Source organism: Electrophorus electricus, chromosome 8, assembly GCF_041902795.1.
Source record: "Electrophorus electricus isolate QZ-2024a chromosome 8, ASM4190279v1, whole genome shotgun sequence".
In the NCBI taxonomy this organism is placed as follows: Eukaryota; Metazoa; Chordata; class Actinopteri; order Gymnotiformes; family Gymnotidae; genus Electrophorus; species Electrophorus electricus.
The window spans coordinates 34,792,501-34,805,000 of NC_137504.1; the positions used below are offsets into that span (position 1 = coordinate 34,792,501).

The 12,500-nt window shown below is 42.9% G+C and overlaps 1 protein-coding gene across 1 annotated transcript in view; it reads left to right on the plus strand.

Annotated features, from left to right (window-relative positions):
* LOC113568548 (connector enhancer of kinase suppressor of ras 2) overlaps positions 1–12,500 on the plus strand; it is a 32,028-nt gene that overhangs the window by 2,717 nt on the left and 16,811 nt on the right. Inside the window, exons 2-6 of the mRNA XM_035526776.2 lie at positions 6,603–6,766; positions 8,281–8,483; positions 10,332–10,419; positions 11,819–11,860; positions 12,378–12,497. Of these exons, the coding sequence (XP_035382669.1) occupies positions 6,603–6,766; positions 8,281–8,483; positions 10,332–10,419; positions 11,819–11,860; positions 12,378–12,497 (617 nt within the window). The remainder of the gene's footprint in view (positions 1–6,602; positions 6,767–8,280; positions 8,484–10,331; positions 10,420–11,818; positions 11,861–12,377; positions 12,498–12,500) is intronic.

Here is a 12,500-nt window from a genome sequence, read left to right on the forward strand (position 1 = left end):
TAGTCCATATTCTTGCTTTGTTACTGATTTGATTTGACTTCTGAAGTTCAGATTCAAATGCACTATTACATCCAGGTGTCTGACCTGGTCATTAGTCTTCAGAGCTCTGGTGTCAAGGTGAGCACTGAGCCCTTGTCCTTTACTACCAAATATAATCACTGCATTTTATTCATTCTCCTCTCATCTATTTATTTATTATCTCTAGGTACAAAGAGCAGATAGAACCGTAGTCATTTGGGAGAGAGCTGGATAAATGCCTAATGTCTACATAGCTATAAGCTATTTTACTGTTTTAAGGATTGGCTTAGTGGAAACATATATACATTTAACAAGAGGAACCCAAAATTAGATCCTTGTGGGACACCAGAGGACAGAGGAATCTCAGGACTTTCACTGAGATTCAGGACGGTTTCTGAGATTCAGGATGTTCACTGAGATTCAGGACTTTCACTGAGATTCAGGACGGTTTCTGAGATTCAGGACGGTTTCTGAGATTCAGGATGTTCACTGAGATTCAGGACTTTCACTGAGATTCAGGACGGTTTCTGAGATTCAGGACGGTTTCTGAGATTCAGGATGTTCACTGAGATTCAGGACTTTCACTGAGATTCAGGACGGTTTCTGAGATTCAGGACGGTTTCTGAGATTCAGGATGTTCACTGAGATTCAGGACTTTCACTGAGATTCAGGACGGTTTCTGAGATTCAGGACGGTTTCTGAGATTCAGGATGTTCACTGAGATTCAGGACGTTCACTGAGATTCAGGACTGCCAGTGGCCTGCCTTTAGAGTATGCTATGAGAAGGACTTGTTCAGAGTCCTGCTTCTTCCTGCAGTTTGTCTGCGAGGACATTATGACTGACAGCGTCAGTCACAGCAGAGACGTTTTACTGCTGTTCAGACAGACGTCATTCAGGTCAAACTCAGTGCGCTGATATGGCCAGGCACCCTACTGAAAGACGTCATCATTTTCATTTAGGAATTTGCTTTACTGATTGTGGACAACATTCTCAATGATCTCTTACCTATGCATGTGAGATTTGAAATGGCTGTATATTTAAGCGTGACACATCTATATTACTGTTTTATGAGAGAGGCTTAATCACATCAGGGGAAGATGTCTGAAAGTAGACATGCTTTCTGAACTTCAATAAATGTACTACAGAGGGAAGGCATGGCCTGTGTCAGCAAGCAGAGGGCATGGTTTTGGAGGGGTGGGGTCGAGGGGGGGGTGCTGCTAGCATAGCGACTTTAATAAAACCCAAAAGCAGGACATGTTGGCATGGACATATTACACTTCAGCACACGCAATTATCAACAGAACCTAGTTAATAAAGCTGACCTATTTCATCTAGAAATCTGTCATTTAAATTAATATTTTACTCACCAAATTTGGCACCTATTTGCAGTATTTGAGTCTGGGGTAGTGCACAGAAGGCAACAAAATTCCTCTTTCCTCTTTTTGGGAAGGAAAGGCTGTGCTGACCACCAAGAGCTGAAGTTTTTTCTCTCTTTGGTATTTTCACACTGTTGCAGTCAGTTGTTCTGCAGTCAGCCGGTGAATAAAATTTTATTAATCAGTGGAACGCAACTACTGGTTCACTCCAGAAGGGTGACAGATATGTGTCTGTCCAGGTGTTCTTCCAGATGGAGGATCTGAGAAACCCATCTGACTGGTCTAAAACTGGACACATCTGTCTGAGAAACCCATCTGACTGGTCTAAAACTGGACACAACTGTCTGAGAAACCAATCTGTCTGGCCTAAAACTGGACCCCTCTGTCTGGTCTAAAACTGGACCCCTCTGTCGGGTCTAAAACTGGACCCCTCTGTCGGGTCTAAAACTGGACCCCTCTGTCGGGTCTAAAACTGGACCAGTCTATCTGAGAAACCCATCTATCTGTCCACTCCATGGTTTGCACTTCTTCTTCATAACCTGTGAGCTAGCATCAATGCAGTGGGAAAACCATTTAATTTCTGCATTCACCAGACCTTTTGTGAAAAAATGAATATTAGCAGAGTGTTCCATTTTTTGAGTAGCAAATTGTCTCCAGTGACGTGTGAGCAATGTGCTTATTACACTTTTAACTGTGGTAACTGTATATATGAAAGTATATCATAAATGTGCTTAGTACACCTTTAACCGTGGTAACTGTATATGTGAAAGTATATCATCAATGTGCTTATTACACTTTTAACTGTAGTAACTGTATATATGAAAGTTTACCATCAATGTGCTTATTAAACCTTTAACCGTGGTAACTATATATGTAAGTTTACCATCAATGTGCTTATTAAACCTTTAACCGTGGTAACTATATATGTAAGTTTACCATCAATGTGCTTATTAAACCTTTAACCGTGGTAACTATATATGTAAGTTTACCATCAATGTGATTATTACATTTTTAACCATGGTAACTGTATTATGTGAAAGTATACAATCTGTTTTAGACTCACCATTCTGTGTTACGTGCGACATTGGATGTATCACTGCATGTGGAATCAATCTGAACACTTTTGTTGGTGTCAGTTTCACAAGCAACATTGATTTGAACACTGAGCATTGCAGTGCTGTACGTTCAGCTGCTATTTGCTGCTACATGACTTAAATGATGTAAATCTATACAACCTTTATTGTATAGATTTGGACGCAGCCCAACTGAATTGTGTGCATTTACATGTGTAGAAATGACATCATGCACGTTTGTCTCTCTGTTTGTGCGAGAGTGCACAATGTAATATCTTCATGTATTTTGTGTGTGTGTGTGTGTATATATGTATCTGTGTGTGTAAGTGCATGTGCCAGTCTGTGTGTGTATGTGTATATGAGCATTTGTGTGTGTGTGTTTGTGTTTGTGTGTGTGCATACACACACGTGTATGTATGTATGTGTGCATGTGTGTGCACATGCGTGTGTGCATGAGTGTACATGCGTACGTGTGTGTCCGTGTGTGTGTGTGTTCATGGGTGTACGTGTGTGTGTATGTGTGTGTGCATGTGTGCACGCGCGTGTGTGTACATGTGTATGTGTGAGTGTGTGTACATGTGTACGTGTGTGTACGTCCTATTCATGGACTAATTGCTGCCAGAAGTCATCGACAGAACGGAAGTGCTCATGAGTGTAAGAGCATATTAAACTGAAGGGGACACACACACACACACACACACACACACACACACACACACACTGCTGCACTGTGTGTCATACCGTGCTTCAGGTTCCTGGCTCATATTAGGAAAGTAAAAGGCTGATCTCCATGTCACAGTGGAGAGAAACTCCACCTCCATCCACCCAGAGAGACGTCACACACAGAATCGCGGTCTAAACTGACAGACTGAAGCAGAAGAGTTTGACCCTGGCAAGATTTCCTAAAGTGTCTAGAAGGATTTTGTGATATATGGTGTTGAATCCAGCTGTGCAGAGCAGCTAGGCGAGCGAAGATTGGAGATATTGAATGCCTGAGGTTAATCAGACATTATCCTTGGTGACTCCATCAGCCTCCCTTAGATGTAGGGTAATCAGACATCATCCTGTGTGACTCCATCAGACTTCTGTAGGTGTAGGTTAATCAGACGTCAGAGTTGCTCCACCACCAAGCTCACTACCACACAGCTTCCACTGTCGTGAGGGGGCCAGTGGGCTCAAGTATGAGGAAGATGACATTTCCATTTACAGCATTTAGCTGATGCTTTTATCCAAAGCGACTTACAATTATGACTGAGTACAACTTGAGCAATTGAGGGTTAATTGAGGGTTTCCAATTACAACTCAAGTACCTTAACCACTGAGCTACCACTGCCCACATGAGCACAGGTATATGCACTAACACACTAATGCACCAACACACAAATGCACTAATGCACTAGTGCACTAGTGCACTAACACAAGAATGCACTAACATACTAACACATGCACTAACGCACTAACACACTAACGAAAGTACATCTAGTAAATCTTGTCTGGAAACAGTCTCCTGTGTTTAAGGTTTTGTTTTGTTTTGTTTTGGAAAGACTAATTCCAAAAGGAGATGACTCCACCTGTTATTCCCTCTGGAAATCCAGACAAGGACAACAGGACAGGTCGGGAATCTTAGGCCGTTCCAGCACTGCTGTTGCATAGCGATAGCTGGCACCATTCCAAACGGCGGAGCTGAAAGTTTGGCCTCCCGCTGAGGGTGCCGTAGATCACAGTGTGTCATTTGTATTATCTCACAGCTGATGTCTTCTGAGTTCATTTCACTCACTTAATTGCATTTTGTCCAAGGAGGCACAGCCCTTGAGTCTTGGACTTAAGCCTCATTGTTTTCAGAGGCCTGCTAACTGTTCATGGAACCTTGCAGCCAGTAACCATTTACAGGGACAGCAAGCTGTCCCAGCATTCCCCCAGCTGTTTGTAGACTTGTTTGTTGGTTACCGTGGTAACAAAGATTTATCTGGAGAAGCCTGTCCCTGCGTTATGTGCCGTGGAGGATGTGTGTGTTTCTCTCGCTGCATGTTTAAAAGTTTCCACGTGGGAAATGACAAACATACACATTAATTAGAGGAAGATGTCAGTGTAAAAGTAATAGGTCTGAAGTCCTGACATCCTAATTGGTCTGAAGTCCTGATATCCTAATTGGTCTGAAGTCCTGACATCCCATTTGGCCTGAAGTCCTGACATCCTAATTGGTCTGAAGTCCTGACATCCCGTTTGGTCTGAAGTCCTGACATCCCATTTGGCCTGAAGTCCTGACATCCTGATTGGTCTGAAGTCCTGACATTCTGTTTGGTCTGAAGTCCTGATATCCTGATTGGTCTGAAGTCCTGACATCCTGTTTGGTCTGAAGTCCTGACATCCTGTTTGGTCTGAAGTCCTGGCATCCTGATGTTGAGTCCAGTCCCAAATCTGAACTCTAAACGAGCCATTAGTGCTTACTGACATGACAAAGAAGTAGAATATTAAAATAACATAAATCATGAATACTATAAAAATGTTCTTAAAATGCCAAGCTTGTTATCTCTGGGAGCTTTTTCCTGTTCTGTCTCCTGTTCCCAGCAAACAAGCCCTAACAGGCACTGTGTGAGCACCATGGACCAGGGCAAACCCACACCCTCCACACTCTCCGTCCAACTGGTTGCTAGGTGATAGAGGTAAACAAAGCTGACAAGCATCTCTATGTCTAGAGTATCATAGAGCTGAGCTACCCAAACCACCTGTAGTACATCACCACGGCAACCAGCATCACTTAAGAGACAGGGAAGACAGGTCTAAAGACTCCTCCGTACCTGCACCAGATGGAGGTGTGAGCTCTGACCACCTGTATGTACAGGGTCCTGCTGTCTTCACAAACACACTGAACACACACCTCTTCAAGAAGCATTGAATGATCCAGTCACTTCAGTATTCCACCAGAATAATGTATTTCCCTTGTGTGTATTCCCTCCAACAGGTGTGTAGAGTAACAGGGTAGTACTTCAGTATAAGGGCTCTTCCTTGGGTCTACAGAAACAACTAAGCACTATTGTACAAGTGGCTAATAAAGGCTTTAAATGTGAATGTATACTTTTACTTGTGTGTATTTATTTGCTGTATTTCACGTGTGTATTCATTTTTCCTCTGTGTTTATTTCTTTTGTGTATTTGTGTACTTTTTCTTGTGTATATATATTTTCTTGTATGGATTTATATTTTGTGTGTTTCTCTTATGTGTAATTTTTTCCTGTATTTATTTCTTGTTTGTATTTGTTTATTTTTTCTTCCATTCTGTTTTTCTGAAAGTGCTTTTGTAAGTCACCCTGGACAACAGTAATTTATGTAGCTGCTTATATAAGTGTATATATAGTTTAGGGTCACTATGAAACTAAGCAGTAAAAAAACCTGTGATTTACAGTTTAGCCAATATATAATAATATATAATAATATATAACAATATATAATATTATATAATATAATAATATATAATATATAATATTATATAATAATATATAATATATAATAATATATAATATATAATATTATATAATAATATATAATATTATATAATAATATATAATAATATATAACAGTGGGGTTCCTCTCCACTCCTTACCTTAGTACCAGAGGAATTACATGCATGGCACACATGCATGTATGTGTGTGTGCGTGCGTGCGTGCGTGTGTGTGTGTGTGTGTGTGTGTGCGTGCGTGCGTGCGTGCGTGCGTGCGTGTGTGTGTGTGTGCGTGTGTGTGCACACGTGCCTGCGCCTTTGTGATTGTGTGCGCATGTGTGTTTTTCTGAGTCACCCCACCATCTTCAGGCCAGTCTAAGCTCACTCTGTGTGTGTGTGTGTGTGTGTGTGTGCTTTAACTTTGTATCCGAGTGTTGTATTGAGAGCGGTTTATCACAGCAGGGAGATCTACAGTCTCACCCCAGTAACTGAAGTACTAATAATATTCACTCTTCATTTTAACTGACACTTGAAACATGCCATTGCACCAAATCAGCTCAAACACACTCTGTCAAAGCTGGTGTCTCTGTTTATCTATTTTCACTATTCTCTCTTGTCTCTTCACTTCCCTTCATCCCCCTTTCTCTTTCTTCACCCCTCTCTCTCTCTTCATCCCCCTCTCCCTCCCCCCCCAGGGCTGGACGATTGTCTGCTGCAGTACATGTGGATGTTTGAGCGTGAGCAGGTCTCAGGGGAACAGATCCTCCACATCACTCACCAGGAGCTGGAGGAGCTCGGTGTTACACGCATCGGCCACCAGGAGCTCATCCTGGAGGCCGTGGACCTGCTATGTGCACTGGTGAGTCTGTGTGCGTGTCTGTGTGCGTGTCTGTGTGTGTGTGCGCGTGTCTGTGTGCGTGTCTGTGTGTGTGTCTGTGTGTGTGTGCGCGTGTCTGTGTGCGTGTCTGTGTGTGTGTCTGTGTGCGTGTCTGTGTGTGTGTCTGTGTGTGTGTGTGTGTGTGTGTGTGTGTGTGTGCGCATGTGTGTGTGTGTGTGTGTGTGTGTGTGTGCGTGTGTGGGTAGGTGTGTAGGTGTGTGTGTGTGTGTGTGTGTGTGTGTGTGTGTGTGTGTGCGTGTGTGGGTGTAGGTATGTGTGTGTGTGTGTGTGTGTGTGTGTGTGTGTGTGTGTGTATGTGTTTGCGCAAATTGTGCAAAACAAAATTTTACCTGCTACAGACAGTAGTGAATCTAGAGTCTGCTGGGGCTCTCTGCAAAAACTATGCTGTGTGCTGTGTTAGGGTCAGTAGTGAGTGTGTCTGTGTGCCTGTGTGCACGAGAGTGTTATGGTCAGTAGTGAGTGTGTCTGCTGTGGGATGTGTTAGGGTCAGTAGTGAGTGTGTCTGTGTGCTGTAGGCTGTGTTAGGTTCAGTAGTGGGTGTGCGTCTATGTGCTGTAGATTGTGTTAGGGTCAGTAGTGTTTCTGCGTCTGTGTGCTGTAGGTTGTGTTAGGATCAGTAGTGTGTGTGTGTCTATGTGCTGTAGATTGTGTTAGGGTCAGTAGTGTGTGTGCGTCTGTGTGCTGTAGGCTGTGTTAGGGTCAGTAGTGAGTGTGTCTGTGTGCTGTGGGCTGTGTTAGGGTCAGTAGTGAGTGTGTCTGTGTACTGTGGGCTGGGTTAGGGTCAGTAGTGTGTGTGTGTCTGTGTACTGTAGGTTGTGTTAGGGTCAGCAGTGAGTGTGCGCTGTAGGCTGTGTTAGGGTCAGTAGTGTGTGTGCGTCTGTGTTCTGTAGGTTGTGTTAGGGTCACTAGTGAGTGTGTCTGTGTGCTGTAGGCTGTGTTAGGGTCAGAAGTGTGTGTGCGACTGTGTTCTGTAGGTTGTGTTAGGGTCAGTAGTGAGTGTGTCTGTGTGCTGTAGGCTGTGTTAGGGTCAGAAGTGTGTGTGCGACTGTGTTCTGTAGGTTGTGTTAGGGTCAGTAGTGAGTGTGTCTGTGTGCTGTAGGCTGTGTTAGGGTCAGTAGTGTGTGTGCGTCTATGTGCTGTAGGCTGTGTTAGGGTCAGTAGTGTGTGTGCGTCTGTGTTCTGTAGGTTGTGTTAGGGTCACTAGTGAATGTGTCTGTGTGCTGTAGGCTGTGTTAGGGTCAGAAGTGTGTGTGTGACTGTGTTCTGTAGGTTGTGTTAGGGTCAGTAGTGAGTGTGTCTGTGTGCTATGGACTGTGTAAAGATCAGTAGTGTGTTTGTCTGTTACTGGGAATTAGACACAGCATGAATAAACAGTCAAGAAACCTGCAACTAACAAACTACAAATAAACACACACACACACACACACACACACACACACACCTACACTTTAACCCCGATGAACTTTCCCCTCCAGAACTACGGGTTGGAGACTGAGAGTCTGCGCTCTCTCTCTCACAAGCTTAATGCCTCTGCCAAGAACCTCCAGAACTTCATCACTGGCCGTCGCCGAGGGGGTCACTATGATGGCAGGGCATCACGGAGACTGCCCAATGACTTCCTCACATCTGTGGTCGACCTGATAGGAGCAGCTAAAAACCTGCTGGCGTGGCTGGACAGGTAAGCTGGATTCTCTCCATGAACTGAGCTGAACTCACACATGTGAGTCCAGGAAGGGAATGTCGAGTGACTATCACTCTGAACCCTTTTTAATAAACACAATTTTAATAGCGTGATGCTGGTGTGAAATCAAGCCTTGTATTGGCTCAAATTCAATGGAATGAAGTTGAACTGACAGTCTTAGTGACCAAAAGAGCCCTTAGCTGAAATGAACTGAACTGAAGTAAAATGAACTGAACTGAATTAAAGTGAACTGAAGTAAAGTGAACTGTACTGAACTATAGTGATCTGAATTGTGCTGGATCGTGTTAAATTGTGCTGGATCATGTTAAATTGCATTGTGTCTATGATACAGATGGTACCACAGGGGTATTGACATGTAGCCTAACACATAAAACACACACATCACACACCCAATTTCACACAACAACACCACATACACCACTTACCACATGCCACACAAATACAAAACACATCTCACACACACACATACACACACACACACACACACACACACACACAAAACACCACATAACACACACATCACATACAAACCACACTCAACACACTCACCACACACATTACCACATACCACATACAACAGACACCACACACATCACACATGTACCGTATACACACAAGCTCAAATCCAGCTCATAACCCTTCACATCCAGCTCAAACTCCTCAAATCAAATGGGAGTTAAATTCCCATTCAGAGCTGACTAACCTGGCTTCACTAACACCCCAGGAACCAATGTGTTATGCCATGGAAAAGTTTTATGTTATGCTACACTACAGCACTGTTATGGGAGTTACGTTACACTGTTATGGGAGTTATGTTACATTATGTAAATGTTTCTAGAGTTGTTATGACAATATTATGGAATATTACAGGAATGATATGACCTGTACAGGATCAGTGTTGCATTGTGGAAATGTTATGAGAGCTATGTTATGCTATGGGAATACAGTGGGAATTCATTATTCAATGGGAATTTTATGTTATACTATGGAAATCAAGTTCAAAACACCATGAAAGACTCAGAACTCCACCCGCACTGATTCATGACTGTCAATTAAAAAAAATTATTGTAGCTGAAGAAGACCTCTCAAGAAACACTATATTAACACCACTTTATTAACATCACTCTAATAACGCCACTCTATTAACAAGACTCTGTTAACACCACTTCAATAACACCACTTTATTAACACCACTCTGTTAACACCACTACAATAACACCACTTTATTAACACAACTCTATTAATAACACTTTATTAACACCATTTTACTAACACCACTTTATCAATACAACTCTATTAACGCTGCTTTATTAACACCACGTTATTAACACCACTCAACTAACATTGTTTTATTAATACCATCTTTAACACCACTCTACTAACATCACTTTATTAACACCACTCTGTTAACACCACTTTATTAATACCACTACTAAACACTGATTTATTTCTGTAACACTACTTTATTAACACCACTTTATTGCAAAAGTGCAGACAGCAAACATAACAGAAGCTTAACTAAATAGGGGACAGGGGAAGATAAACACTACAATGACCAAAAACTAAAAAGCACCCTAAACACACACAAAAACCCACTAACAACATATTAAACATTTAAACATAAAAAAAATTTACAGTCTGTGTGGAGGCGCAGGGTATCCTGGGAGTCCTAGCCCCGCCCTGCCGCGCCCTGCCCCGCCCTGCCCTGCCCCGCCCCTCAGGATTAGTAGCAGGTGTAGCCAGCACCACATCTATATTTGGTAGTGTAGGTTATAGAGTATTAGTGTACTCATTTCTGTGCGTGTGTGTTTGTTTCATTTGCAGGTCACCGTTTGTCAGTGTCACTGAATATTCGGTGCTGAAGAACAACATTGTCCAACTCTGTCTAGAGTTAACCACTATAGTACAACAGGTGTGTAGAGTTAACCACTATAATACAACAGGTGTGTAGAGTTAACCACTATAGTACAACAGGTGTGTAGAGTTAACCACTATAGTACAACAGGTGTGTGTAGAATTAACCACTATAGTACAAGTGTGTGTAGAATTAATCACTATAGTACAACAGGTGTGTGTGTGTAGAATTAACCACTATAGTACAACAGGTGTGTAGAATGAACCACTATAGTACAACAGGTGTGTGTAGAGTTAACCACTATAGTACAACAGGTGTGCAGAGTTAACCACTATAGTACAACAGGTGTGTGTGGAATAACCACTACAGTACAGCAGGTGTGTAGAGTTAACCACTATTGTACAACAGGTGTATGTGTGTGTGTGTAAAGTTAACCACTATAATACTACAGGTGTGTGTGTGTGTGTGTACAGTTGACCACTATAGTACAACAGGTGTGTGTGTGTGTAGTTAACCACTATAGTACAACAGGTGTGTGTAGAATTAACCACTATAGTACAACAGGTGTGTTTGTGTATGTGTGAGTGTGTGTGTTGTATAATGGATATTATCTGTGTTTGTAAGTGTATGTGAATGTTTGTTTTTCCTTTAGTAACACAGGGACACAGAACATGTATTCAAATGCACACAATAACTTGTTTCCTGTGAATAACCAGATCGAGCTCATCACACTGTTTATATGTGTTCACAATATCATCCTGCAAGACCAGAGAGTAGTGATCTATGTCTGAGCTGTGTGAGAGCTGTGTGAGAGCTGTGTGAGAACTGTGTGAGACCTGTGTGAGACCTGTGTGAGGGCTGTGTGAGACCTGTGTGAGGGCTGTGTGAGACCTGTGTGAGACCTGTGTGAGGGCTGTGTGAGACCTGTGTGAGACCTGTGTGAGAGCTGTGTGAGACCTGTGTGAGACCTGTGTGAGGGCTGTGTGAGACCTGTGTGAGACCTGTCTGAGACCTGTGTGAGCTGTGTGAGACCTGTGTGAGCTGTGTGAGAGCTGTGTGAAACCTGTGTGAGTGCTGTCTGAGACCTGTGTGAGACCTGTGTGAGGGCTGTGTGAGACCTGTGTGAGATCTGTGTGAGATCTGTGTGAGACCTGTGTGAGCTGTGTGAGACCTTTGTGAGCTGTGTGAGAGCTGTGTGAAACCTGTGTGAGACCTGTGTGAGACCTGGGTTATGGAAGGAGACCGTAGGTGTAAACATAATGCATTCTGTTCCTTGTATACGTTAAATGCCATTCAAATGACTTCAATGTAACATGTGAAACAATTCCGTTTTAGTTCAAATACCTTCATGTCAGCAACTAGAGTTGAATCCAGGTCCTTAGTGGAACTGACAGCAGTACTGATATTAATGGGACTGTACTGAAATGTTTATTACAACATGACTCATGTGTTTCAGGACTGTTCTGTGTATGAAACAGAAAATAAGATACTTCATGTGGTGAGTGTGTCTATCAACACATGCACACAAACGCAGACATATACACACACACCCACACATAAACTCACACAAACACCTCTGTGAAAAGGACAGAATGTCTTATTGTCACACACACTAGGAAAGTACGTGTGTTTGGGGGCGTAAGTGTGTTAACCATGGTAGAAATACCAATGGCAAAAAGTTTAAAGTTTAATTGTACACTTACCTACAGTGTTATTTTAAAGCATGAACAAATACCAACCAGCTCTCACTTACTGTGTCTCTCGCTCTCTCTCTGCCTCTCTCTCTCTCTCTCTCTCTCCCCATCTCTCTCTCTCCCTCTCTCTCTCCCTCTCTCTCTCTCTCTCTCTCTCTCTCTCTCTCTCTCTCTCTCTCTCCCCATCTCTCTCTCTCTCTCTCTCTCTCTCTCTCTCTCCCTCTCTCTCTCTCTGTCTCTCTCTCCCTCTCTCTCTCTCTCTCTCTCTCTCTCTCTCTCTCTCTCTCTCCATCTCTCTCTCTCTCTCCCTCTTGTGTGCAGTGTAAGACTCTTTCAGGTATCTGTGAGCACATCATCTCACTGTCGTCTGATTCACTGCTGTCACAGTCTGCACACTTGGAGGTCGTTCACCTCACCAATGTCACACCTAATGAAGGCCTAGTG